Here is a 27,224-nt window from a genome sequence, read left to right as displayed (position 1 = left end):
GTCGTGGAAAGGTAGCTAGAGAGAAATCCTTCTCACTGGCTACCTGCAGACCTCAGTCTTCCCCCCAACCCGCTGCCCCTCCCTCCCCTCCTCCCACTCTCCATCCCTCCCCACTCCCCCTCCTTCTTCTAATTGCCCCAAAATGGCCGAAGCATCTGAAGTGGATCTGAAGTGCTTTGGATGCCCCCGACCCGCTCCGGACACCATTGGTGGAATCCCACTTCAATCCCGAAGTGCCGATTTGGACACCGAAGCATCTGAAGGGACTCCGGATCCAAGGTGGGATCTGAAGCCTTGCACAGCCCTGTTAAACAACTTCCATCCATCATGTTGCCTAATAGTTGCCTCAGACTTTCTCCTGTCTCTCATTTGTGCTCCATTCTCTTCATTCAACATGGTATCCAGGTTAGACTGACTATAGGGGCAGTACTTGCCCCCATTCTCCTTCACTATTTTCTCAATCAGTTCCATCAGCTCTTTGACCTGTGCTTCCCGCTCTGCTTCTGCTGCTTTGTTGTTGAAAGCACAGTATCGGTTCTTGCAGGCTTTAATCAATGTTTGGAGCTCTAGGTTATCTGTGTTTTTCACGTATTCAGCCAGGGAGCCATCCCCCAAATCTTCTTTCCGAGTGAATAAAACAATTGTGAACGTCAGAGCCTCACAGCCAAAGATTGCTTTTACTCGCTCCATAGCTGCCTTGTCTTGCTCTGTGTAACGGCCCAGCTGGGTCACCAGCACCAGAGCGTGGGGGCCTGGAAGGGAGAGCATGAAGCAAGAACCAAATTCACGTGAAATTTCTGGCCCATGGGTATTTGGGTCAAAAATGTTGGCAGTGTCAATTATCACAACTTCACGCCCATTCCACAGCATGCTTCCTTGGGCACATTTCGAAGTTACTGATTTTGCCCCAAGTTTCGACTCAAACTTTTTCTCCCCAAGGATGGTGTTTCCCGTGGCACTTTTCCCAACTCCAGTTTTACCAGCAAGGACAATTCTCCATGCTGACTCCTTTGGGTTCTGGCTGCCTTCCTCTTGGGCTGCCGGAAATGAGTTTAACAGACTGAGAACATCTTTGCACAGATAACAAATTAGGTGAATACAACTTAGGGTTTGTGTTGTGCTACAAAGTGTCACTGTTTTGCAATATTTCTCTCATCATTGTTCCTGTGTTGTGTTCCCTGCCTCAATTGTCTGATGTTACATGAAGGGAAAGAATACAATAACTTCCCTCTGGAGCATAATATAAGAACATCAGAACTGCCATTTACTGGGTGCGTCACAGCATGGACAGCGCTAATCTGCACAGTATTAGTAATTGCAGCACTTAAAAGATGTTTGCTGGTGCTACTGCACAGTAACTCAGATTACTGCACACTTACTTAGTACTTGCTTATACAAGTACTAAATAAATGTGCGGTACCCACTGTGCAGTTGCATCCCTTGTAGACGTGACCCCTAGTTCTTGTGTTGTAAGAGATACTACATGAATCCCTACTGCCTTCCTCTTCCCCATTTGGTGTTTTGTAAGCCCTGCTCATATCTCCTCTCAAGTGTCTCTTTTCTAAACTGACCAGGTCTGGCCTCTTTAGTTTCTCCTCAAAGGAAAGCCTTTCCATCCCCCTTGTTGTCCTTCTCCGGACCGTCTCTAGATCGCCTCTATCATTTTTGAGCTCTGGTGACAGAATTGGGCACAGTATTCAAGGCGCAGACACACCATGGATTTATAAAGGGACATGACAAGACTTTCAGTATTGTTTACAATTCCTTTCTTAATAATTGATGACATTGTGTTTGCTTTTTGATGGCTGCTGAGCATGGAGCTGATGTTTTTCGCAAACTGTCTGTGCTGACTCCCAGATCTCTTTCCCGAACAGGAAAAGGTGAGGTATGTGGCTTTTAACTGGTTAGGAACAAGCCATCAGGAATTCAACAGAGCAATTTAACTGCAGAAAGATCACCAGGGCAATAAAACAGGCCCCTCCCCCAAATACTGGGAGATGAGTGTTGCAGTCATGTTTCCTGGAAGTCTTTTTCTGCCCTTTCCCCCAGACCAGAGGCTCAAGTGTTGCTTTCTTACCTGGGGGAGTTGCTCCATCTCTTTCTGGCTGCAAACGTGGCTGAAATATCTGTAATAATAATAATAAATAACATGCATTAATAAGCAGAAAAATAATATTGTAATCTTGATTTTTTTTTTTAATGCATGTATGGAGTTTCAGAAGGAGCTCAAGGAAGAAATTTGCCTCCCCTCCTATCAGGTCCCTCTTGAATGTACTTACACTTCTTGGTGAGTACTGAAATGACGGTAGCAGAAAATGAAAACTTTTCCTGAGCCGTGCACGTACCAGATCTCCCAAACTGCTGCCCTTTAAGAAAAAAGACAAATTTCCTGGCACCTCTGTCAATTTAATAAAGCTTGTGCTGAGATCTAGGTGAGGAAACGTCCCAGTAGTTCTGAGCTGAGATAGTAACGGGCTGATTCGGAGAGAGTGGAGAGCTTTGCTGCTGACTGCCTTGGTTTGGGACTGCAAATCAGTCACTTTTCATTGTATCCCACTTCCGGAGACAAAACAAAGCAACTCAATCCTTGCCCTGAGTAGCTGTCTAACAGCACTTAATGAGGTGTGCACAGCTGAGCCCAAGCTCTGAGTAACGTAACGTTGCTCAAGCAATACCGATGCTGTGTACACAACGGAGAGACCAGGAGTTCCTGCACCCTTGCCTGTTGTCATGTGTAAAACTGAACTGGACACAGCCTTGCTTCTGAGTATCTTAAGCGGTGTGTACTGGAGCCTGGTGATGGGCCTGAGATAAAAACCATCACAGAGGAGGGTGGGAAGTGTTCAGAGCTGTGCCATGGGGCACGCAAAGGAAAGTTCTGCCTCCCAAGCCCTCTCCTCCATTTCTCTTGTCCTTACCAAACTCTAGCCTGCTCCCTGCACTGTCCCTGCCTCCTCTCTCAAGCCCTTCTACCTGCGCTGGCCCAGCTGAGCCCTTTCCACTCGGGCAGGAAGGTAGGCAGAGGCAGAGAGAAGGGATGTGCCTCAAATGAGAAGTTTGAAATAACTGACCAGCCACAGCTGGATTCTACTTCAGTTCCTTCCTTACAGCACCCCTCTGCCAGGAGATCGACTGAACCCAGCTTGCTGGTCACGGACAGACAGCTGTTTCTAACTACCTGAAGGAAGAGGCGGCGCTGGAGGAAAAGACGGTATCACATGAGGAAAATCCTCATCCTTTGCACGCCCTGCCCTCCCCACAAGACCTGTAAGGGAGACATTCCCCAGCCAGGGCAGCACGAGAACTCACCTTCACTCTGTTCACTCAAAAAGTGGTAAGGTTGTTAACCAAGCTGGTATTTAATAACTACCCCTTGAGAAGAGGGGTGTTCAGTAAACTGTCTAAGGCTCTTTCCTCACTCATAAAAAGCATTTGCCTTGGCCAAAACAGCGGTTCTCATGTTTTTTAGACTCAAGGCACCCCTAATAACTTTTCTGAATCAGCTGCACCCCAGTTAAGAATCACTGGGCTAAATTTTCTGTCATATTGTCAAGGAAATGTCAGCAACTTCGAGACTTACAGTTACTTCTGACTTCAGTGAGTCCGGAGAGTCTGCAGCCTGCCAGGAGCCAGCCTAGAAAGATTCAGCACAATTTGAGCCCTGGACTTATATCAACAGATATGAGTGAAAAGAACTTTGCTTACTTTTCCAGCATCATCCACAGCTTCTTCATTGACTCTCCTCATGGCTTCATCACAACCTCTTTCTTTTTCCTCTGGCTCTGTCAGCGTGCTTTTTTGATCTCTCAGCTGCCCTTCATTGACCTTGTCCATCTCTGCCCTTTCTGTCTTGAATTCTTCTGACCCAGTCCTTGATTCTTCTCCTGTGTTTGCACAGCTTTCATCAAAACAGTATGGTCCCTCTTTCACTTCTCTATAGGTCTCCCCTGATTCCTTTACTTCTGTAATCTCATAGCATTGCCCTCCATGCTCCTGCATCAGTCTCTCTATCATGTCCATAAGCTCGCTGAGCTGGGCATCCCGGTCTTCTCCTGCTGCTTTGTTGTTGAAAGCACAGTATCGATTCCCACACGCTTCAATGAGCTGCTGAAGATCAGCTTTACCTAAGGCTCCTATGTATTCACTCAAGGGCTCATCTGCCAAGTCCTCTTTCCGAGTGAATAAGACAATTGTGTGCTCCAGGGCTGCTTCTCCAAATATCTCCTGTACTTTCTCCACTGACTTCTTGTCCTCTTCAGAGTAGTGGCCCAACTGTACTGCCAGCACCAGAGCATGGGGGCCTGGGGAAGACAGCTGGATGCAGTGACTGATCTCTTGTGAAGGATCTCTATCAGGGTGTGTTGTATTGTAAAAGGCAGGAGTATCAATAACCACAACCTCCTTCCCTTTCCAGGTGCCTCTTGCCTTGGCACAAGTCTCAGTGACTGACTTTGGACTGGCTCTGGAATTAAACACCGTCTCACCAAGGATGGTGTTTCCAGTGGCGCTTTTCCCTGCTCCAGTTCTCCCCACAAGGATGATTCTCAGCTCTGATGCTCCAATGTGGCAGTTACCTTCTCCTGGATCAGCTGGGAACAAGTTTGACAGATTCAGAGATTCATAGCAAGAAAACAGAGGTAGGAGGACTTGAAATGGGTGAATGTTTCCCAGGGAGTTACTAGGAATAGTGGGTACAAACTAGTGGAGAGTAGACTTAGGTTCGACATTAGGGAGAAATGTGTTACCATTAGGGTGGCCAGAGTCTGGAACGGGCTTCCAAGAGAGGTGGTGCTATCACCTAGCTTGGAGGTCTTCAAGAGGAGGCTAGATAGTCACCTGGCCGGGGTCGTCTGACCTCGGTCCTCTTTCCTGCTAGGGGAAGTACTAAATACATGTGCAGTACCCACTGCGCAGTTGCATCCCTTGTAGACGCACCCTCTACATACTAGTTTCATGTTGTGACCCCTAGTTGTTATACTGTAAGAGATACTACATGAATCCCTATACACTTCCTCTTCCCCATTTGGTGTTTTGTAAACCCTGCTCATATCTCCCTTCAAACATCTCTTTTCTAAACTGACCAGGTCTGGCTTCTTTAGTTCCCCCTCATAGGAAAACCCCTCCATCCCCCTTGTTGTCCTTCTCTGGACCATCTCTAGATCTCCTCTATCATTTTTGAGGGCTGGTGACAGAATTGGGCCCAGTATTCAAGGGGTGGACTTATAAAGGGTCATGGCAATACTTTCAGTATTGTCTACAATTCCCTTCTTAATAATCTATGACATTTTGTTTGCTTTTTGATGGCTGCTGAGCATGAAGCTGATGTTTTTCACAAACTATCTGTGCTGACTCCTAGATCTCTGTCCTGAGCAGGAAAAGGTGAAGTATGTAGCTTTTACCTGGTAAGGAACAAGCCATCAGGAATTCATCAGAGCAATTGAGCTGCAGAAAGAACACCAGGGCAATAAAAAAGCCCCCCGCCCCCTGACCGCCCAAATACTGGAGATTTCAAACCCCAGAGAGAGATACCAAGAAGGCAAAACAGATACATCTTCTGGGGCCTGTCCTTCCAGACAGGTACTCTTTTATGTTCATCTTAGCTGTCCTGTCCTGCCCCACCACTCTGCCTGCCTGCTGATTCCAGCTAATTAATAAATACTGATTTGCTTCCGGAAAACATCCTGCCCTCTTGCAATTTACTTCTCTCTCCCCCGGTGTGATGCTGTGGTTAACAAGAGAATGGAGCTCTTGGGACATTTTTTGTATCAAATGCTTGTCTGATGTAATGTGCAGTGATGCTGAACGTCATATACTATACTGCTGTAATGAGAACTACAATGCCCCAAACTGCAATGTGCACTATAACTCCCAGAAGGTAGTGCGGGGAAGGAGTAAGCAGAAGGAGTAGCGTAAGTCATGCAGCCGTGAGGGAAACATGTGGCCAGAGAGTTAGAAGGAGAGCAGAGCCAGGACTGTGAGCTGCAGCACAAGGGCTCGTGCATGGAGCCTGGGCAGGAGGTAATTAAGCAGTTTATGGGACCAGAGGCTGGTTTGGAACCTACCAGTGTTGTGGAAGGATTAAACGTGCTCAAGCATATCTATCATCATGTTAATGTTTTCTACCAATTACCTGTTCTTGGCTGATTTCACCACAGTATCGCTGCCTACTTCTTGTTACCCAGATCCTAAGTGTGTGTATCTTAATGTTAACATTTATTTGCCTGTGTCTGTCCCGCTCTCCTTAACTCATTGGCTTGTGACCCTAATCCCTGGTATTCTAATATTACAAAAGCCTACGTCTGTCTGTCCGTAACACTTTAGTCACACTCTGATTGGCAAATCGGAGTGCGAACAAGCGTTTGAACAGGAGTGGGCGGACCTCAGCCTGCCCCTTCCCTTCCTCCTTGCAGGTGACCTCGGCGGCAGCATGGGGGGCAAGTGTGGTTGGGACACCACGGGGGCAGGATGGGGGGTGAGACCACGGCTCTGGGCTCGGCCTGCCCCTCCCCCTTCCATCATCACCATCTGCAGGGCCCCAAGTGGGATGACATGGCGGTGGTGGGGGAAGGAGTGGGCCTGACACAGGTTGGGGGAATAGCGGGCATGCCATGGCGGTGTTGGGAGGGGAGGAGTGCCTCGGCCCTGGCCCCATGTGCAGGGAGAGGAGGACCGAGCATGAGCCACGGGAGAAGCAGGCCCACTGCGACGGGGGAGACACGGGCCTGAGCCAACACGGCAGCAGCAGGCGAACAGGAGAAGCAGGCTCAGAGCCAACAGGGGCGGAGGATGGGGGGTGGGGGAGGAGTGGGCCCGGGCCGAGAGGGGAAGAGGCTTGCCCCTCCCCCTCCCCCAGCTGCTGTCATATCGGGCCGGGCCCGCTACTCACCCCCACTGCCACAGCAGGCCGGCTTCTCCCCCAGCTCAGGATCAGGCCTCCTCCCCTCCTCGGGCCCAGGCCCACTCCTCTCCCAACCCCCCTTCTTCCCCACACCCACTCCTTCTGTTCCCCCACTGCCACAGAGTCAGCCTGGACCCGCTGCTCCTGCTGCTGCCATGGGTCAGCTTCTCCCCACCCTCGAGGTGATCCTCCCCTGCATCGGGCCCAGGCCGACTCCTCCCCTCCCCCCACCGCTGTAGCAGGGAGCGGAGAAGCGGGCCCAGACCCCAAGCAGCAGGAGGTAAAGGGGGAGCAGGCCCAGATGGTGGGGAGGGGGGGCACGGGGCTCCTGATGGGCAATTGGTTAGTCCCCAACATAAAAGTGAGAGCTTCCCTTGCCGATTCCTTGGGTTGCCGGGCTTGGTACACTGGCTTGGGTGTGCCATGCCCCTTCTGGAGCTGCACCTCTGATGCACTGGAAGCACAAGGGTCAGTAGGAAGCATGAAGAAAAGACTCAAAAACAATCCCCAAACACTTCAGCCCCCAGCTCCCTTAACTCAGAGGAGAGGTAGGGGTCTGAGTGGAGTGGGCTCCACGCAGCTACAGATGCCAGGTTTTCATCCCTTCTTCCTGTCGGAGGGCACACCTGTACGAGACGCTACATTGCTGCAATGATGAACAACATTGCTGCAGCTCATTGCGACAGGGACACAGCATTGCCAGGAACAAACCATGACACACATGCTACTACACAGTAGCAACGAGCTACTGCTCAGCAGCATTTTGCTACTACGCAGTAGTGCTAAAAATAGCTGTGCGGCTTTGGGGCTGCACAGCAATGCCAGTTACTGTGCACAGTCATTTAGTACTTAATCAAGCAAGTACTAAATGACTGCGCAGTAACAACTGCACAGGCTGCCACTAGTGTGCAACCATGAGGCCAGAGTGGCCATGTGGCCAATGACCACTAGCAGCAAAAGTGTGCAATCATGTCAAGTTTAATCTTAACCATATGTACAAACCTTCCCTAAGATCTAGTTGGCTCCCACAGCTCCTCACCAACCCAGCTGGCAGGCTCCAGCACTGACTTCGGTCTCTACAGAGGGGACTTCCTGCACTAAGCCCCCTCCAGGTGCTACGGGGAGCACGCGGCGGTGTGGGGGGGTCACTGCTGCTGTTTGTTCTGCTCTGAGATGCAGGGTTTCAGACGGTGACAGTTCATTAGTCAGCTGATTCATGAGAGGAGACTGGATGGTCACCTCACTGGGGTCACCTGACCCCAATTGTCTTTCCTGCCTAGTGCAGGGGGGTTGGACCCAATGATCTTGCAAGGTCCCTTCCAGCCCCTAACATCTATGAATCTATGATCAGGAGGCTGTCATATACTGAACACTGGCTGGGGCATCTCCTCTACCTCAGATCCCCAGCCAGGACCAGGAGAGGGGCCAGGACTCTGCTGGTCCTTAAATGGCAGCAGTGCTTAACAGGGGAATTTTGAAATAGCTCAAACCACAGATCGTCTCTGTTCCTCACTCTCTGGGCCAGAGCAGACTACACAGTAGATGTTCCCTGCTTGCCCTACCCTTGCAGTCAAGACAGGGTAAAGCTTTCAGATAATTATGTTCACTGGGGAACCTTGCCTTGTCCATCTGCTTCCAGAGGGTGGTGCTTAGCATCACAGGGCCAGAACAAACCCAGATCCTAGCCAGTGAATTTGCATCAAGGAGCACTAAGAATTGATCCCACCCACTAGAAACCAAGAATTGTCCCCTCCTGGTTGAAGAGTGTGGGGCAGCCATGTCATTCAAAGGCTGGGAGTGAGCAGAGATTTCCTGTGGCCATTACAGGAAAACCAGGTGTACTTGGTTGTCGCCTTCCCCTTTTGTTGGGCTCAGGAAAGGCCAGTGGGCGGACAGAGCTGGGAGATGAGTGTTGGAGTCATGTTTCCTGCAAGTCTTTTTCTGCCCTTTCCCCCAGACCAGAGACTCAAGTGTTGCTTTCTTACCTGGCGGAGTTGGCGCATCTTTTTTTGGCTGCAAACATGGCTGACATACCTGTAATGATAATAAATAATATGCATTAATAAGAAGAAAAATGATATTGTAATCTTAAATTTTAAAAAAATGCATGTATGGAGTTTCAGAAGGAGCTCAAGGAAGAAATTTGCCTCCCCTCCTATCGGGTCCCTCTTGAATGTATTTACACTTCTTGGTGAGTACTGAAATGACTGTAGCAGAAAATGAAACCTTTTAGTGAGCCATGCACGTACCAGACCTCCCAAACTGCTGCCCATTAAGAAAAAAACCCAAACTTCCTGGCATCTCTGTCAATTTAATAAAGCTTGTGCTGAGATCTAGGTGAGGAAACGTCCCAGGAGTTCTGAGCTGAGATAGTAACGGGCTGATTCGGAGAGAGTGGAGAGCTTTGCTGCTGACTGCCTTGGTTTGGGACTGCATCATTTCTCAACGGGGAGTTGAACCAAAACCGGCCTGCATGCCGGTGAGATGCGAATCAGTCACTTTTCATTGTATCCCACTTCTGGAGAAGAAACAAACCAACACAATCCTTGCCCTGAGTAGCTGTCTAACAGCACTTAATGAGGTGGGCACAGCTGAGCCCAAGCTCTGAGTAACGTAACGTTGCTCAAGCAATACCGACGCCGTGTACACAATGGAGGGACCAGGTGTTCCTGCACCCTTGCCTGTTGTCATGTGTAAAACTGAACTGGACACAGCCTTGCTTGTGGGTATCTTAAGTGGTGTGTACTGGAGCCTGGTGATGGGCATGAGATAAGAACCATCACAGAAGAGGACGGGAAGTGTTCAGAGCTGTGCCATTGGGCACATAGAGGGAAGTTCTGCCTCCCAAGCCCTCTCCTCCATTTCTCTTGTCCTTACCAAACTCTAGCCTGCTCCCTGCACTGTCCCTGCCTCCTCTCTCAAGCCCTTCTACCTGCGCTGGCCCAGCTGAGCCCTTTCCACTCGGGCAGGAAGGTAGGCAGAGGCAGAGAGAAGGGATGTGCCTCAAATGAGAAGTTTGAAATAACCGACCAGCCACAGCTGGATTCTACTTCAGTTCCTTCCTTACAGCACCCCTCTGCCAGGAGATCGACTGAACCCAGCTTGCTGGTCACGGACAGACAGCTGTTTCTAACTACCTGAAGGAAGAGGCAGCGCTGGAGGAAAAGACGGTATCACATGAGGAAAATCCCCATCCTTTGCACGCCCTGCCCTCCCCACAAGACCTGTAAGGGAGACATTCCCCAGCCAGGGCAGCACGAGAACTCACCTTCACTCTGTTCACTCAAAAAGTGGTAAGGTTGTTAACCAAGCTGGTATTTAATAACTACCCCTTGAGAAGAGGGGTGTTCAGTAAACTGTCTAAGGCTCTTTCCTCACTCATAAAAAGCATTTGCCTTGGCCAAAACAGCGGTTCTCATGTTTTTTAGACTCAAGGCACCCCTAATAACTTTTCTGAATCAGCTGCACCCCAGTTAAGAATCACTGGGCTAAATTTTCTGTCATATTGTCAAGGAAATGTCAGCAACTTCGAGACTTACAGTTACTTCTGACTTCAGTGAGTCCGGAGAGTCTGCAGCCTGCCAGGAGCCAGCCTAGAAAGATTCAGCACAGTTTGAGCCCTGGACTTATATCAACAGATATGAGTGAAAAGAACTTTGCTTACTTTTCCAGCATCATCCACAGCTTCTTCATTGACTCTCCTCATGGCTTCATCACAACCTCTTTCTTTTTCCTCTGGCTCTGTCAGCGTGCTTTTTTGATCTCTCAGCTGCCCTTCATTGACCTTGTCCATCTCTGCCCTTTCTGTCTTGAATTCTTCTGACCCAGTCCTTGATTCTTCTCCTGTGTTTGCACAGTTTTCATCAAAACGGTATGGTCCCTCTTTCACTTCCCTATAGGACTCCCCTGATTCCTTTACTTCCGTAATCTCATAGCATTGCCCTCCATGCTCCTGCATCAGTCTCTCTATCATGTCCATAAGCTCGCTGAGCTGGGCATCCCGGTCTTCTCCTGCTGCTTTGTTGTTGAAAGCACAGTATCGATTCCCACACGCTTCAATGAGCTGCTGAAGATCAGCTTTACCTGAGGCTTCTATGTATTCACTCAAGGGCTCATCTGCCAATTCCTCTTTCCAAGTGAATAAGACAATTGTGTGCTTCAGGGCTGCTTCTCCAAATATCTCCTGTACTTTCTCCACTGACTTCTTGTCCTCTTCATAGTAGTGGCCCAACGGTACTACCAGCACCAGAGCATGGGGGCCTGGGGAAGAGAGCTGGATGCAGCGACTGATCTCTTGTGAAGGATTTCTATCAGGGTGTGTTGTATTGTAAAAGGCAGGAGTATCAATAACCACAACCTCCTTCCCTTTCCAGGTGCCTCTTGCCTTGGCACAAGTCTCAGTGACTGACTTTGGACTGGCTCTGGAATTAAACACCGTCTCACCAAGGATGGTGTTTCCAGTGGCGCTTTTCCCTGCTCCAGTTCTCCCCACAAGGATGATTCTCAGCTCTGATGCTCCAATGTGGCAGTTACCTTCTCCTGGATCAGCTGGGAACAGGTTTGACAGATTCAGAGATTCATAGCAAGAAAACAGAGGTAGTTTCATAGTTTGTAGGGTTGGAAGGGACCTTGACAGATCATCAAGTCCAACCCCCTGCCATGGCAGGTAGGAGAACTCGAACTGGGTGAATGTTTCCCAGGGAGTTACTAGGAATAGTGGGTACAAACTAGTGGAGAGTAGACTTAGGTTAGACAGTAGGAAGAAATTAGGGAGAAATTTGTTACCATTAGGGTGGCCAGAGTCTGGAACGGGCTTCCAAGAGAGATGGTGCTATCACCTAACTTGGAGGTCTTCAAGAGGAGGCTAGATAGTCACCTGTCTGGGGTCGTCTGACCTTGGTCCTCTTTCCTGCCAGGGGTAGGGGGTCAGACACGATGATCCATTGGGTCCCTTCCAACTCTGTAATCTATGAATGGTGTTTAACAAATGATTCATGTATCTTAGTTTACTGCATTTCCATATTGTGATTGTCCAACAAATGGAAGGATGTACCAATAAGAACGGAAGTGTGCTCCTGTCTGCTGCCGAGTCTAAACATGCTGTGCCAGGAGGTTTATGCCTGGATCCCAGCCACAACCTCACACAAGTACTCAACTACAAGCACAAGGCATCCCAGTGAGTCCAAGAGTGAGGAAAGTTGAACATGGCAGTGAACGTTTGAGGGCCAGGGGCTTTTCTCTCTATTCTGTGCTGTGAATTATGAGTGACCAGTCTGAACCCCAAGGAAGGCTATGTTTTAATTAACAGTTTGGTTTATCTTTGAATCTTGGAGGTACAGAATTTTCATCAAAAATCTTCCTCTCCCCATTATAATTCTTTCAGATACATCACATGCTTCAAGCACAGACTAGAAGGGAGGCATGCAAAAACTAGCGGATATGGCCAACATCGGTGAAAGCCATCTTCGCTATGGAGTTGCTACTGTAAAACGTTTAGTTTTATACTTTGTATTTATTTATCACTTTTGAACAAAAAGACTTTAAATAGTAAACTAAATAGCATTGATGAAGTCAAGCTGTAACTGGCTGGACAACCTCTCAGTATTCATGAGCGCTAACAATTAACAAGGAGTTTTTGAAGACCCAGCTAGATAACGCCTTGGCTTGGATGATCTAGTTGGGGATGGTCCTGCTTTGAGCAGGGGGTTGGATTAGATTACCTCCTAGGATCCCTTCCATCCCAAATTCCCTATGATTCTATGATAATCAAACAGTTTTAAATCTATTGTCATATATATTTAAAAATAAGCCGTAAGCTGATCTTAGAAGGCCAACAGAAACTTTTCCTTTATTTCTTTTGCTCACCATGGACGACTTCTTCACCTCTCCTCTGATTTGCCATCTTCAGCTGAAGTATTTGGGATGAAACCAATGTTATTTCCAAACCTGGCAACACAGAACAAAGACCCTCTTTATTCCCTTTGAAGCTATGGAGCATGTAGCAACATCTGTGTTCATAAATGAGGAATTCTTATAGCAAAAAATTAATCTGTAACCCATTTCCAGAAAATGCTGCCTTTAAATGCCGCTCTGACAAGTCAATCTAATTGTCAGAGCTGAGGCTATATATCATATAAAAAGTGATGAAGCAATGGTGAGTATGCCTTCTTCAGGCTCTGCAATGAGCTTATGCAAGTCTGGACTTTGCGGCTGGCAGTAATGAAAGTATTGTGAGTATAACAAGGTGAACTAGAAGTTTTCTGACTCAATCTGGCAATCTCAAAGAGAAAAATGGTGAATGCAATTTGGATGCACAAATATTATCACTAATTCATAGAACAGGAACATTACAGCCAACCCCTGCCCCGTCCCCCCATGCACACACACTCACTTCAGAAGTTACAGTACTAGACTTGACCATAGAAGTCTCTCCCTTGCCATAGAAAATCTCCCTATCCATTTTACAGTCACCATGTCTCAACCTTAGGATTGTGAAGGGAAGCTCATATGTAAATGGATGTAGTGTCACCTGCCTGTATCGGCTGAGAGCCTGAAACAAGAGCTCTGAGAAGCTGATCACTTAATGCCAGAGGACTCAGCAGTTCCATGCTAGGAAATCTGTAGCTTTCAAGGTGCAGCTGGGATTCACCATGTGGCTGAGGCAAAGTACTCAACACGATGTTTTCTATCTCTCATCCAGTCTTATCTGCCCTTCCTGATGACAAGCATGCATTTTTGTGGCTGGGGGCTGGGAATAAAGGCTATTTCAAGGCCACAGAATATATTAATGTTACCTAAAACACCTCATTTTTGAAAAAATATAAAAGAATTGGGGGGGGGCGGGGGGAGTCATGCTCCATAGTTCAGGCAATATTGGGTCCTGTGCCAAAAGCCATGATTCAGCACCTTCATTAGATTTCAAAAGTGTGGGCTATGCTTCCCCATATTGCACCATTTCCCTGGAAGCACACTAGGAATTTAAGTCAAGGTTATGATGCGCAGACTCGTGGGTCTGAGGTCCCTAAGGTTGTTAAACAGGCACACTGCAGAGCTCCTGCACAGTTCAACACCGCTGCAGTAGCATGAACTTGAAGACCATTTTCTTAAGGACTAACAGTCCCCCCTACCTACACATGCAAATTATTATTTATGAAGGGAAAGGCCTTCTGTCAAGAGGCTGAAGCCTTCTACTTCAACTCCACACAGAAAGTGCCTTTTGGACAATAGCTGCTGCTTCCTATTGTTCTCAGCGGGGTTTGGGGTCACGCGTGGTGCAATCCAGCCTGATGGGCACTCTCCGGTCTCTCCAAAGGGAACAAGAGCACTGACTCCCTGTAGCAGAGAGAGTCCCTGCTCCATTCACTTTACCATTGCAGTGCTCCTCTCCCCACTTGGGAGTCCAGGAAGTGACCATCTTCCTCCAGGTTAAAGTAGACCTATGGGATGCAATGGTTGTTTTGAAAGGGGATGGTTTAATTAAGAATGGTCTCTGGCCTCAGTCACGTCGGACCAGATTCAGTGCCCCGCAACTTATTAAGCACATCACTCAATGGCATAGCATCACATCCCCTCACAGGCTTCACCTAGCCGGACTGACCTCTGGGAACAGTTCTATTCCTCAAACAAAGAAACTGGGGCTAAACAACAAAAGGAGAAACGTTTTCTGCTGGTAGCTGCAATTTCCAGAAGTTAGTTCACTTCCCTGCTTCTGGCCCTATTCAAGGAGCCCATCTCCCACTGACAGGCACTTCCTCATCTGAGCCATTCCCTGGCTTTATATTCACTGCCTCCTTTTCCAGCTGGGTCTCCTAACTGAACTGGACAGGCTATCCTTGGTAGACATCCACTGGGATCACTGGAAGATGGCAGCCATTTTGAAAGAGGTAGGTAATTTAATAGCAGCCTTCCACTGGTGGAAGATGACAGGACAAGGAGCAATGGGCTCAAGTTGCAGCAAGGTAAGCTGAGGTTGGATATTAGGAAACACTTCCTCATTAGGAGGGTGGTGAAGCACTGGGACAGGTTACCCAGAGAGGTGGTGGGATCTCCATCCCTGGAGGTTTTGAAGACCTGGGTAGACAAATCCTTGGCTGGGATGATGTAGTTGGGGCTGGTCCTGCTTGGAGCAGGGGGTTGGACTAGATGTAACCTCCTGAGCTCCCTCCAACCCTCATTTTCTATGATTCTGTGATTCTATGAAATAAACAGAACCTAGCATGAGAGCAGATGGCCTAAGAAACACTTTAACAATACAGCCAGTTCCCCCAACTAGTCATACAATGAGGCACTGATAGAAATCTAGTTTTCAATGGGTTTGAGACTGGTTAAAGAGACAAAAACCTTGAATTTGTGTGTGTGTGTGTGTGTGTGTGTGTGTGTGTGTGTGTGTGTGTGAAAGATCCTGTAAATGTACTATACACCGGAAAGACAATGCATGCTGATACAGTACAACTTTGTGTAGGCCCAGATGCACATGTGCAGTAGGCAATGACTGATTATAAGACATTCTTAATTTTGTATTGCAGTTCTCTCCATCCCTGGTCTTGCTTTAGCTAAAACTCTTCTCACCACAAGACATATGGTCAGCACCGGACGCTGCAAAAGGAACTAAAGTTGCCAAGAGTTGTATAAAACAGCCTGACCTTATTTCAACAACGGAAATAGATCTTTACTAAAGCCCTTAGCTCTTGGCTCTTGGATGTTTCAGCCCCTCTCTAGACTGGAAGTCAAATAATTTTTACATACACATGCCAAATTATGAGACAGATTCAGCCTCCTCACCCCCATTTCCTTCAGCAATTAGCCGGCACATTCTTGCACGGCTCCTCAGACACGTTTTCTCACATTTAGCCAAGCTACACACCCACACACACACACACACACATGTGCACACACATACACACACATTGTGTAGAAAACATACCTTGTGTTTGTCTTACAAAGCCCTCTGCCTTCTACATCATTTTCTCAGGCTGCTGCTTCTTTACGGTGGCCGGGACCTCAGCCGAATACTTCTATTTGTAAAACAGATTCAGATTCTCTTCTGGTGAAGACGAGGGTCCCGAAGACAAGAGTTCAAGCTCTGTTCCAACTTGCAAATCTGGAAGTAAAGAGGAGACCGATGGTTCAAAAATCCCCTTCTCTCCCAGAAAATGAAACGATCAGCCACTGTTGTGAATGTGCGTTTGTGCAGATCCAGAGCTCACAGACACAAGGGCAGGCGTGCAAGGGAAATGGTAGAGCTTTGACCTCTAGTGTTCAAGGGAGGAACTGGAAGCCAGCACAACATTTCAGAGAAGCAGGACATTGCCTGCTGTGGTTCCCCTGCTTTACCTGTGCATGTAGGTCTGTGTTGGGTGTTAGGTCTGTGTTGTGTCAGGGTTGAGGGCAGTCTTATGTCGAGCTGAGATGATGGTTGCATAGTCCTGCCTCAGGCAGGGTGTTGCACTAGATGTAACCTCTGAAGGTCCCTTCCAGCCCCACTTCTCTATGACTGTGACAGCCACGCTACGAATACAGAGTAGTGAGTTGACCCACCACCTGTGATACCTGCCTCCGCAGGTTTGCATCTGAACACCCCACTTGTCACAATGTCTCCACTTTCCTCACAGCCCCTGTCCTGCCCACACCCCTCACCCATAGGGCAGCCACCGTTTTTACTGTAGGTCCAGTTTTCATCTCACTAGAAATAATGCAAGGTGACAGCCACCTTTACTAAGGGCAACCTCATCACCATGCATCATGGAAGGAAACGGCTACCACCTTGTTGGCAATAACAGCAGATGGCAACCACTCGTAATAGAAATGGTCAATTGGCACCTAAAAGCAAGAAGAAGAAAATCACCTCCCAGAATGGCATTCAGATCACAAGTGTTGACCATCCTAGACTTCCAGCACTTCTGTGAAGGGGGAAATGCTTGGGAGCAGAAGGTGGGAAGGTCATCTTGCACCTGAACTGGCTCCGTGTGGAGAGCCTGTGATAGAAGGAAAAGGCGAAGGGAGCCCCCAGGTGAGGAACTGTGTTCATTTGTAGTGTTAATTCTCCATGTGACTCACTGGTGAGCACAGTACAATGTGCCCTTCACTATGAGAACGCCCTTTCCTCACGTGCTTGGCACAAGCGCTCTCAGCTCTGCCGAGTTATCCCGACTTTAGAGCCAGAGTGCCTGAGCTCACTGCGAGTCCCTTTGAGGAGGCTGCTGGGTGTGAAGTGTTGATCTGTACAGAGGTTTTGCAAGGCCTTTTTGTTTTATGTGCTGTAGCCTATTTGAAACCCAGTAGCCCCTCCCACAGCCAGACACCCAAGGAAACTAGAATTGCTGCCTTTCTTTGCTCGGTTTCACTCTCGGTGCTGGCACGTTGTGGCTGACACTGAATGAATTGCAAACTGAGAGTTGGAGGACACGAGACACAATCCCACCCATTAGGATATAGGAGCAGCTGTCAGCGTGGACAGTGGGATGAAAATGGACTGAAGACAGCTCAAAAGACAAAGTCAGTTGTTCTGCGAGGCGAGACAGCAGCCCAAAGGTAGCAGTAGTATGTGTGTGTCTGTGTGTGTACTGTTGCCTGTATGTATACTTGCATGTACAGTACTTGCGTTTGACTTATTATCTCTTACATGCATGAAAGGAACAGTTGTCCTTGGTCGTGTTGCACAGGGGAGTTGCTCCATCAGTGTTAAACAGTGCTGGGAGCCTGAGGGGTTTCACAGCCTGAGTTTTGATGATTTGACCCACTCAGAGAAAATACAAGTCGGAAAAATTTTTGAAGACCCAAATCATTTCCAGCATGTCAAAACCTTCTTCCACAAAAAGGAGTAACTTTCTGATCAGGCAAAAGCTGGAGGTTTATAAAAACCATCAGACGACCCCAACTTATCACCCAACTGATTCAGAGAGCTGCTATTCATGGGTCGATTTTCCAAAAGTGGCTACAGGAAAGGGCACGTTCCTGTTTTAAGACAGACATCATTGACCCATTAGAGACTGAGTTGTTCAGAAAGGCAACAACCTACTTTGTCGTTCCAAAGGGGCAGACCGGTGCATGCAGCACTTGAACTGATCCACTGCCACTTAATTGTGACTGAAGAATTTGCAATGTCCTTAATACAGTCAGCTCCCTGCACATTAGCTCTTCCTCTTGCACTGCCCAGTGTTCTTGCTTTACTTGGCACTCAGGACAGGTCCCAGAGGACTCGTTAAGGGCCAAGATGGTCCCTATTTTTGAGAAAGGGAGAAAGACGGATCCGGGTAACTACAGGCTCGTTTGTCTCACCTCTACCCCTGGGAAAACCTTTGAAAAATTTATCAAGGATCACTTTTGTGGGAGTCCAGCAGGAAAAATAATGCTGAAAGGCAACCAGCACAGGGTCATAGCAGGTAGATCCTGCCTGACAAACTTGGTTTCTTTTCACAACCAGGTTATAAAATGCTTAGATGCCAGAGTTGAGGTAGGTGTCATTTACTTGGATTTTAAAAAAGCCTTTGATACGGTATCTTATCCCATTCTCATAAATGAGCTAAATGGCTGTGATGTAGATGATTACATGGTCAAGTGGGTGGTGAATTGGCTTAGGGGTTGCACCCAGACAGTGGTGGTGGACGGGTCCGTATTGACCTGGAAAGATGTGGGCAGTGGGGTCCTGCAAGGTTTGGTCCTTGGACCGGTGCTGTTCAATATCTTCATCAGTGACTTGGAGGGGGCGTGGAGAGCACTCTGTCCAGATTTGAAGATGATACCAAAGTATGAGGCAAAGTAAACACACTAGTGGGCAGGGAACAGATTCAGGTGGATTTGGACGGGTTGGAAAAGTGGGCAGAACAGAATAGGATGCAGTGTAACAAAGATAAGTGCAAAGTGCTACACTGTGGGAGAAGGAATCACCAACACACACACAGGCTGGGTGGTGACTCTCGAAGCAGCACAGCAGCACAAAGGGATCTCGGAGTCATAGTCATCTCCAGGATGAACAGGAGACATCAATGTGATGAAGGGATCAGTAAAGCTAACCACACATTATCATGCATCAGTGGGTGCATCACAAACAGGTCTAGGGAGGTGATCCTCCCTCTCTACGCAGCACTGGTCAGGCCACAGGTGGAGTACTGCGTCCAGTTTTGGGCGCCGCACTTCAAGAGGGATGTGGACAGGTTGGAGAGGGTCCAGAGGAGACCACTCATGTGGTTAGGGGACTGCAGGTAAGGTCCTATGAGGAGAGATTGAGGGACCTAGATCTCTTCAGCCTCCACAAGAGAAGGCTGAGAGGTGATCTAGTGCCTGTCTATAAATACATCAGGTAGGCGACAGCAAGAAATAGGAGATGCTCTGTTCACCAGAGCACCCCTTGGACTTACCAGAAACAACAGCCACAAACTGACAGAGAGAAGATTTATATTTACAGGCGGGAATGGGGCTTCCCACCCAGCTGCATGGAGGTGCAGACAGTCCGAAAGGCAGGGCGAGGTTCCAGGATGACCTGGATAGGCTGGAGAAATGGTCTGCAGTCAATGAGATGAGATTCAGCAAGGACAAGTGCAAAGCCCTGCACTTGGGATGGAATAACCACAGGACCAAATAGAGACTGGGGAATGACTGGCGGGCTGCAGGACTGCAGAGAAGGGCCTGATGGTTACTGCAGCCCAGAGGCTGAGCGTGAGCCAACAATACAACAATGTGCTCTTGTGGCAAAAAAAATAATAAAGCCAACAGCATCTTGGGTTGTGTTAACAGGAGCGTGACTTGCAAATCGAGGGAAGCGATTCTTCTTCCACTCTGTGCAGCACTGGTGAGGTCTCTCCTGGAGCGCAGTGTCTGGCTTTGGGCCCCGCACTTCACCAAGGATGTGGACAGATCAGAAAGAGTTCAGTGCAGAGCAACAGAAGTGACACGGGGTCTGGGAGACAGACTTATCGGAAAAGGCTGAAAGTGTTAGGGTTGTTTAGTCTGGAGGAGGGAAGACTGAGAGGGGATTTGATAGTAGTCTGCCAACCCCTGAAGGGCATTTTACAGACAGGATGCAGACGGGCTTTTCTCTGTGGCCGTAGGGGACAGGACTAGGAGCAGTGGCCTCAAGCTGCAGCAGGGGAAATTGAGTCTGGAGCTGAGGAGGAACTTTCTGACTCGGAGGGTGGTCCAGGACTGGAATAGGCAGCAAGAGAAACTGTGAGGTCTCCAACCTTGGAGATTTGCAAGAGCCGGTTGGACGGACACTTGGCTGGGGTGGTCTAGTCAGGGAGGGTCCTTCCTTGAGCAGGGGGCTGGACAAGATGTGATCCAAAGAAACTTGGGGTTGGCAATTTGAGTTTTGCTGAGACTGCTTTCCATACTCTGCACCTGTACGTTCATATTTGTAAGTAACTCTGCATTGCGAATGTTTCAGGTCCACATGGGCAAGAAAGAAAAGAATAAAGGATCCAAGAAATCCAACCAGGGTAAGAAAATGATGCTTGGAGCTCTTTTGAGACCTCCCCTTCCCTTTTCTGCTCAGCTCAGGCTTCCCTAAAGTATGACCGCTTGAATGCACATTGCATAGGTTAATCCTGCTCATAGCAAGCACTGGGCAAACATGGCAAACTCACCTCCACCCTGCTGGAAAGTGCTGCTGCCACTCCGGTCTTGGCATCCACGCAGCACAGCTCCATCACTGGGCCACAGACCCAGCTCCCCTCTGCTGCCCTGTCTGTGTGGGCCCTTCTTGGAGACCACCAACTCCAACAGTTTTTATGAGTGAGCAATCATTGAGGCCAGGGCAACACTCGATGTCACAATACGGTGATGCGTTAATTAACAAACACACCACAAGTCTTTCCGTGCAAATTGAACACGATGAGTATAATTATTAACAAATCTTGCAGTTCTCTACTGCTCCTTTTCCTGTGTGTGCTGCTCTTCTGACTCTGCCCACTTGTTCCCAACAGCACAGGAGGGTGAAAGCCAAGAGCCAGAGGATTCAACATGGAGAATTGTCCTGGTTGGTAAAACTGGAGTTGGGAAAAGTGCCACAGGAAACACCCTCCTCGGGGTCAAAAAGTTTGAGTCCAAACTGAGTGCACAGCCCGTCACTGTGGCATGCAGCAAGGAGAGCGGGACATGGCACGGACAAAACTTTGAGCTTATTGACACTGCCAACATCTTCGATGGACAGGTGCCATATGATTCCCCGGAGATCAAAAACTGCCTCCGGCTCTGTGCACCGGGCCCCCATGCTCTGGTGCTGGTGACCCAGCTGGGCCGTTACACTAAAGAAGACGAGGCAGCAGTGAAGCAAGTAAAGCGGATTTTTGGTCCTAACGCCAAGAAGTTCGTGATTGTCTTATTCACTCGGAAAGAAGACTTGGGCGACGGCTCCCTGAAGGAGTATGTGACAAAGTCTAAAAACAAAGGTCTCCGGAAGCTGATCAAATGGCGTGGGAAACGGTACTGCGCTTTCAACAACAAAGTGACTGGACAAGAGCGGGAGAACCAGGTGAAGGAGCTGATGCAGCTGGTTGATAAGGTGGTCAAGAAGCGTAAAGGCAAGCCCCTCATAGATAAGTCAGAAGGAGGCATGCCTGCCAAACTCACTGAAAAGCCAGTGAGCTCCTTCACGCAAAAAAAGGCCAGAAAGAGGTGGTGGCTGAAAAGACCCTAAAAATGTCATAATTTCTCATTTCACTGCTCCCTTGATTTGCTTCCTGCACAGCCGGTTGTGAAAAGCCTTTCCCTGACACACCACCAAGATTGCATTGCTTCCTCTCCCCACCTTCACGATGGCAGCGGGGTAGTGCGTGCATGCCCGAGCCCAGCAGGATAGGCCACACTTTTAATGTGTGAGAACACTCAGTCTTACTAACTAGTTTAATTGGTAATACTGAATTACCAAAAATAGTGGAGTGATGCTCTAGCTGTGATGGTGCAGAAATTATGCCAGAGGCAAGGAGCTCTTAGGGTGATCTCTTTTATTGGATCCACTAGGTAGACAAGCCTTTAAATGCACAATCTTCCTCGGGCATCTGCACAGAGGCAGGGAGGCACAGCAAGACACAGGCTTAAGAAGATGTTGCTGTGTAGTCTGGCTTCTTTTTTTCTTTAGATTGCAGATTTTCCACCATAAGCAGTGGATTTTGATATCTTCTGTGCTGTGGTAGGGTAAGAGATGTTACAGCTGAGATGGTCCAGAATGGAAACATTAAACTGTAGTTGAAAGGTGAGTGACGTTGTACCTGCCGCATCAGCCAGACACAGACAGGGGAAGAAGAGACTCATTCAACTGCAAACGTGATACCGTTTCATTTGGCAGCTTATTCAGACAGAGACATTGACCAAGAGAGTGTCCTAGGGAATAACGTCTGTCGGGGCCAGGATGGCAGTTCTCAAATCTAAGGCAACCTGCGTTATGGCAAGAGGGCACAACGATGAATGATATTTCTGAAGGTGTGAGCCTGGAGCAAATGTGAATTCCTGCATGCAAATACTCCCAGGACACCAGAAGTAGGATGATAACGGGAATTAGCTGTCCCTTCAAAAACTCCTCCACGACAGACAAGTCTGTGCAGCTGTATCCTCTCTGCACAGCTCGCTGGAGAGAGAGAGATCAAAGCTAGCAGGACCGTGACTGGCTGCCTCATGTCATCCCTCTGGATTGCCGTGCTGACAAAGCCTGTCTCGTTTCAAGGACAAGGGTTTCACTCCTTCGTGCAGCATTCCCTTCCCTTCCCCAACTAGTTCTGACTTTTCTTTCTCTCCCTCTCTATTCCCTATAGACAAGCATAAGCGAGCTCAGACTTAGGATAAGCTTTAACATTTTTTTCTCTTTTTTTTTTCTTTTTTGGTAGCAAGTTTTTGGTTTTGGATATCCACTGTTTTATATTGGATAATTATTAGGTTTGTATTGATTTTTACTGTTGTATATTGTATTATTATCATTTTCGTATTGATTTTTATTGTTTCATATGGATATTGTATGGTTTAGGCCTGTGTTTGTAAATGAACTAAAGTCATGTCAAGTTTCCATTTTAGATGTCAAGCCTCCATCTTGTGTCCTCTGCCTGGGCATCCCATGTTGCAACAATATGATTCATTGTACCTCTCCCATGTAAATTGGTTCCCGGATGAATGAGACTGATTGGGAATGATTGAAATACAATGGTAGCAGGTCTCTACTGAACGGCCTGTAATGACTGGGCCATCACCTCACATTGATTCATCCAGGAACCACGGACCTCACTCAGGAACAGAGACAAGATCAGCATTTGAAAGACAAAAGACCCTGCAGAACCAGCAACTCGACCATTGTACCCACCATTACAGACACCCAGAATTGCACGTCCCTGCATGGAGCACACATGCTCAGTACGCCAGGGGCTGACCCTTGCCTGGGCATGCCTCCTGTCACTAAGGTCACACACAGTCTGCCCCTATAAAAAGGGGCAGTGAAGACAGACTCAATGGGAACACCATTTCCATCCGGACCAGACCAGCTTCATGTCACCTATCTACCCCAGAGACCCTGCCTCCGACACCCTCTGGACAACACCGAGCTGAAGGAGACCCCGACTGGCCATCGAGGATCAACTTCCAGCTTGGGATAGGTAGATATTACCTGCACACCTCCTCCTACAATTTGGACTCTCTCTCTCTCTGTCTCTCCTCCTAGACTTCAGTGGACTTCTGCCCCGGCACCAAGCCTCTCTAACCCCTGCTGCCATTGTGTGTGTCTGTGTGTGTGTGTTGGGGGGGGTGCAAGGGAACCAATAAAACATTGTGTCACCATCTCCCCTGTTCAATAAAACCACTGTCATTTGCAACCCTGAGTTGGTTCATGTTTTACTGAATCCCAGTCCCTTCCTTCTCTTAAATTCCAGCCTCGTTCTCTCTCTCTCCCAGCTCCACCCCAGCCCACTAGTTTCCCGATCTCCACCCAATTCTGTCTCCCCTTTTCTGCCACCTCTCAGCCTCTCCTTGCTTTCCTGCTGTCCCTGATGCCTTTCAGCCTCCCGTGCCATCTATTGCCTTTTCTCTGTAACTTTCTGCTGCCTTTCTCTGCTTTCCCACTGCCCTGCCACCTTTCTGTCTCTCCTGCCACTTTTCCTCTGATTTTCTGCTCTCCGTCTCTCTCTTTCCAGACTTCCCTCCCACCTTCTGTAGTCCTCCCCACCACAGCTTCCCAGGTCCTCGTGGCTGTCCTGCAGTTTTCTCCAGCAGCTGGAGCCTTTCTCCAGCTCGCAGCACCTACTGCCACTCCCTGCAACTTTTCTAGCTGCCCCAGAACCATCCTCTGGCTCCCCACACCCAGAGCATCTCTTTAACACCCACACTTTCCCTTAGTCCCATTTTCCCCTCTCCCCACCTACCTTTTCAGCTCCCCCATAGCTCTGGCTCCAGACCCAGCTTCTGTGCTGGCATCCCTCCCCTCTTCTGCAGGCTTTGGGTGTTGTCTTTTAATCAATTAAGATCTATTAGCTTAAAGTTACCCCCAGCCTCAGTTCTTCGGCCCAGGCCCCTCTAGTCTACCAGTACTAATCCCAGTCCCGGTGACTTTCACTCCCTACACTTCTACTTTCTTACCTTAACCTTTCCCCAGGTATCCCAAGTACACCAAGCACATACATACATACATAACACAACACCCAACTTAGGAATTCACCTGTATGTGTAGGTGGGTGGTATGTGTGTGAATTAGTGAATATACATATGTATGCATATATAGATATCATTGTGTGAGTGGTATATGAATTAGTAATCTATGCATGTGTATTGGAGGTGAAGGTGTTGGTTGTGGAGGTCTTCCTGAGTTCTTTGCAACAGAAAAACAGCTCTATTCTTTTTCTGTAGTCCAAAAAAGACTGAAAACGAAGAGCTGACATTTTCCAAAGGGGGCCCCAAGTCTATCCAGGCATGCCTTCAGACTGAAAAGGTTGAGAACCACTGGCTTATAGCACAGTACATGTTACATGCTGAGTGCCATGTATGTGCACACTCCTGCCAGAAGGTGGGTCTGCTCCACATTGTGCATCTCCGATTGCTGCCTGCCAGTCGGCATTCAGTCAAACCCCTGTTTGACGCCATAAAGAGGGCTGTTCTGGTGCCGGGCTGTTCTTCCCGGGACAAACCAACCCCAGCCAAACAAGACCATGGGCATGAGCAGCTGCCACCCAGTCTCTGCAGCAAGTCACCCACCACTGCCAGCTGTCCCCAGACCATCCTCAAAACACCTTCATTTGGGGACTGTGAGGTTGGGCACGTGGGCCTCGGCCAGCCCCTGTTCCCAGGAGATCTGTGCAAGGGTTGGGGTGTCCACGCCCTACAGAATAGGATAGTAATGGCTCTTCTTCCACCCTCTGCCCATTGGGGCTGGAAGCAGAGGCGGAGGCAGGACAGAAGACCATGTCTGGAGCTGCACATCACCGATGCAGACTCCTGCACCCAGTCAGAGCCCAGCCTAGTCTGCACTCAGGCTCCTTTCCATGGGGACTGGGGGAGCTGGGATGTGTGTGGTGATTAGTCTAGACGCTGTGCTGCCAGAGCCATTTCCACAGTACCACAAAGTGCCTGAAACAGGGAAACCCTCCGCTGCCTCTTCCTGGTCCAGAGGGCTGCCAGCACCCAGCTGCTTTCCCCATGGGAAGGCAACAGAGGTGAGAAATAGGAAGGATGTGCCCTCCTTCCTCCCCAGCACCAAGAGGGGCAATGTCTCCTTGTTTTCCAGTCTTGCTTTCAGCACCTGCAAGGTCTCCAGCACAATGTGGGCTGCAGCATATTCCAGGGGGAGAATTTCCTGCATTTAAATGAAAGGGGAAACAAGGAAGGCTCTCAAGTAGATCCGAACTGGGCATGGCCACTGTGGTCACGTGATGCACAAGTGGTGTATTCGGAGTTGTGCAAAGTGTGACTGTGGCAATCCTGATCAAATTATGGACCACATAACAGTCTGCCCTCAGTGCACATTTGATGGTGACATTGCAGAGATACATTCCCTTTCCTCAGGAGCATTAGACTGGTGAACTCACCTTAAGCTGGACTTATGAAAGAAGAAGGGCAGCAAAGCACAAAACCCCTCGTACGGCTCATCTCCAAGTTATAGTCCCCCCGTGCACAGCGCAGAGGAATAGCATCCGTGCCTGAGAGAGCCGGGGCCACCAGATCCATGCAGCTACCAGAAAGGCAGGCAGAGCTATATTTAACACACGTCACTGCCCCCAGCATCTTGCCGACCCTACAGCAGATCACTGCGTGCATGAGCAAATCCGTTCCAGCACGAATGGCTGCAAATGCTGGAGCCATTGGTACAGGTCCTGCTTCATCCTCCCCCTGCCTTCTGGCAGCCAGTCAAAGGACTGCTGCCCCATCCCCTGAATCACTTTCTCTCCAAGCTGAATATACCCAGGCCTCTCAGCCTCCCCCTGCACAGCTGCTTTCTAGCCCCATGGCCAGTTGTGTTGCCTGTCTCTGGACCCTTTTCTGCAGCTATCAAATCTGACAGCTGGCAGTGACCAGAGCTGGGAACTGTGCAGTCCTGGAGGTCCCAGGTCCTTTGCATGGTGTCAGCCAGGCCTGGCAGAGGGTGAGCAGAGCAGGCCAGGGTCCCACTTGCGAGGGAGTTTCCAGAGCTCTTGGCAAGGAGGATTTGGGGCTCCAGGGATGCCCATCCATTGGGTACAGGATTCGCTTTGCTCCAACATTTCACATCTGGGCAAATCAGAGCACTAACCAATGCTCCTGGGCATTAGTAACACAACGCAACACCCCCATCACTGTGACTGGGCTGTGCCAGTGCTCCTGCTGGGACTTAAAACTGTGGGGTCCTGCCTAAAGGGTCTTGCCCCCACCCTGCTCAGGCACAGACCGGTGCTGCACTGAAGACAGGGAGGAATTTTACCCCGTGGTCATTTTAGTATGGACTGCCAGCCTGGCTTTTCTGTGAGTCTAAGACCCTACAAATAAGCGTATCAGGGGATGTTTACACGAGACACTTAACTGGGCAGTAGCTTAGTTTACTGCCAAGTAAGCATGTGTGTCTATAAATGCACAAGCAAATTTACTTTTAATTCATAATGGCACACTAGTGTTCATGTGGATGACTGACCGGGAGCAAATCTGCTCCCGGTCAGTCATCCATCAAGGGGTGAGAGATTGCTCCCTGCCTCCGGGAGCTGCCAGGGTGGGCTCTGCCCCCAGAGCCCAGGAAGAGACTACTTCCCCCTGCCCTGGCAGCAGGGAGCTGCAAGCCCCCACTCCAAAATTGTGATAAGGGACTCCCGGTGCTGGCCCCATGACCGTAGAGCTGGTGCTAGGATATAAGGGTCTCCCAGCACTGGCCCTGCAGTCATGGAGCTGGTGCTGGGAG

The 27,224-nt window shown here is 48.9% G+C and overlaps 2 protein-coding genes across 3 annotated transcripts; one reads left to right on the top strand and one right to left on the bottom strand.

Moving 5' to 3' along the window:
- Nucleotides 1-124: 124 nt before the first annotated feature.
- On the bottom strand, nucleotides 125-16,191 carry LOC102572809 (uncharacterized). The gene is made up of 9 exons (XM_059729397.1): nucleotides 15,822-16,191; nucleotides 12,764-12,844; nucleotides 10,563-11,446; nucleotides 8,884-8,932; nucleotides 3,706-4,589; nucleotides 3,581-3,634; nucleotides 2,280-2,366; nucleotides 2,078-2,126; nucleotides 125-1,037 (listed from the first exon to the last, which is right to left on the bottom strand). The coding sequence occupies exons 2-9, from the start codon at nucleotides 12,798-12,800 to the stop codon at nucleotides 223-225; spliced, it is 2,859 nt and encodes a 952-aa protein (XP_059585380.1). The 5' UTR covers nucleotides 12,801-12,844; nucleotides 15,822-16,191; the 3' UTR covers nucleotides 125-222.
- A 901-nt stretch (nucleotides 16,192-17,092) lies between these two features.
- LOC132250994 (GTPase IMAP family member 5-like) lies at nucleotides 17,093-23,685 on the top strand. 2 transcript variants are annotated; one of them, XM_059729435.1, is made up of 3 exons: nucleotides 17,093-17,428; nucleotides 20,280-20,331; nucleotides 20,818-23,685. In XM_059729435.1, exons 2-3 carry the CDS (start codon nucleotides 20,286-20,288, stop codon nucleotides 21,528-21,530), a joined length of 759 nt encoding a protein of 252 aa, XP_059585418.1. In that variant the 5' UTR covers nucleotides 17,093-17,428; nucleotides 20,280-20,285; the 3' UTR covers nucleotides 21,531-23,685. The 2 variants fall into 2 exon arrangements, with proteins under 2 accessions (XP_059585418.1, XP_059585417.1); XM_059729434.1 differs by lacking the exon at nucleotides 17,093-17,428 and having other exon boundaries at nucleotides 17,451-20,331.
- The last annotated feature ends 3,539 nt before the right edge of the window (nucleotides 23,686-27,224 follow it).

Source organism: Alligator mississippiensis, chromosome 5 (genome assembly GCF_030867095.1).
Source record: "Alligator mississippiensis isolate rAllMis1 chromosome 5, rAllMis1, whole genome shotgun sequence".
NCBI classification, from domain to species: Eukaryota; Metazoa; Chordata; order Crocodylia; family Alligatoridae; genus Alligator; species Alligator mississippiensis.
Note: the sequence above shows the minus strand (reverse complement) of the source record. Positions and strands in the feature narration are given on the sequence as shown.

Excerpts from the sequence above, each read along its gene's own strand:
- LOC132250994 (XM_059729434.1), top strand. The coding sequence starts at position 20,271 with ATGTTTCAGGTCCACATGGGCAAGAAAGAAAAGAATAAAGGATCCAAG. Across the intron at positions 20,332-20,817 it reads ATCCAAGAAATCCAACCAGG|CACAGGAGGGTGAAAGCCAA; the intron begins GTAAGAAAATGA and ends TGTTCCCAACAG.
- LOC102572809 (XM_059729397.1), bottom strand. The coding sequence starts at position 12,800 with ATGGCAAATCAGAGGAGAGGTGAAGAAGTCGTCCATG. Across the intron at positions 3,635-3,705 it reads CTGTGGATGATGCTGGAAAA|GCTGGCTCCTGGCAGGCTGC; the intron begins GTAAGCAAAGTT and ends GAATCTTTCTAG. Across the intron at positions 1,038-2,077 it reads AGATGGAGCAACTCCCCCAG|CCCAAGAGGAAGGCAGCCAG; the intron begins GTAAGAAAGCAA and ends CATTTCCGGCAG.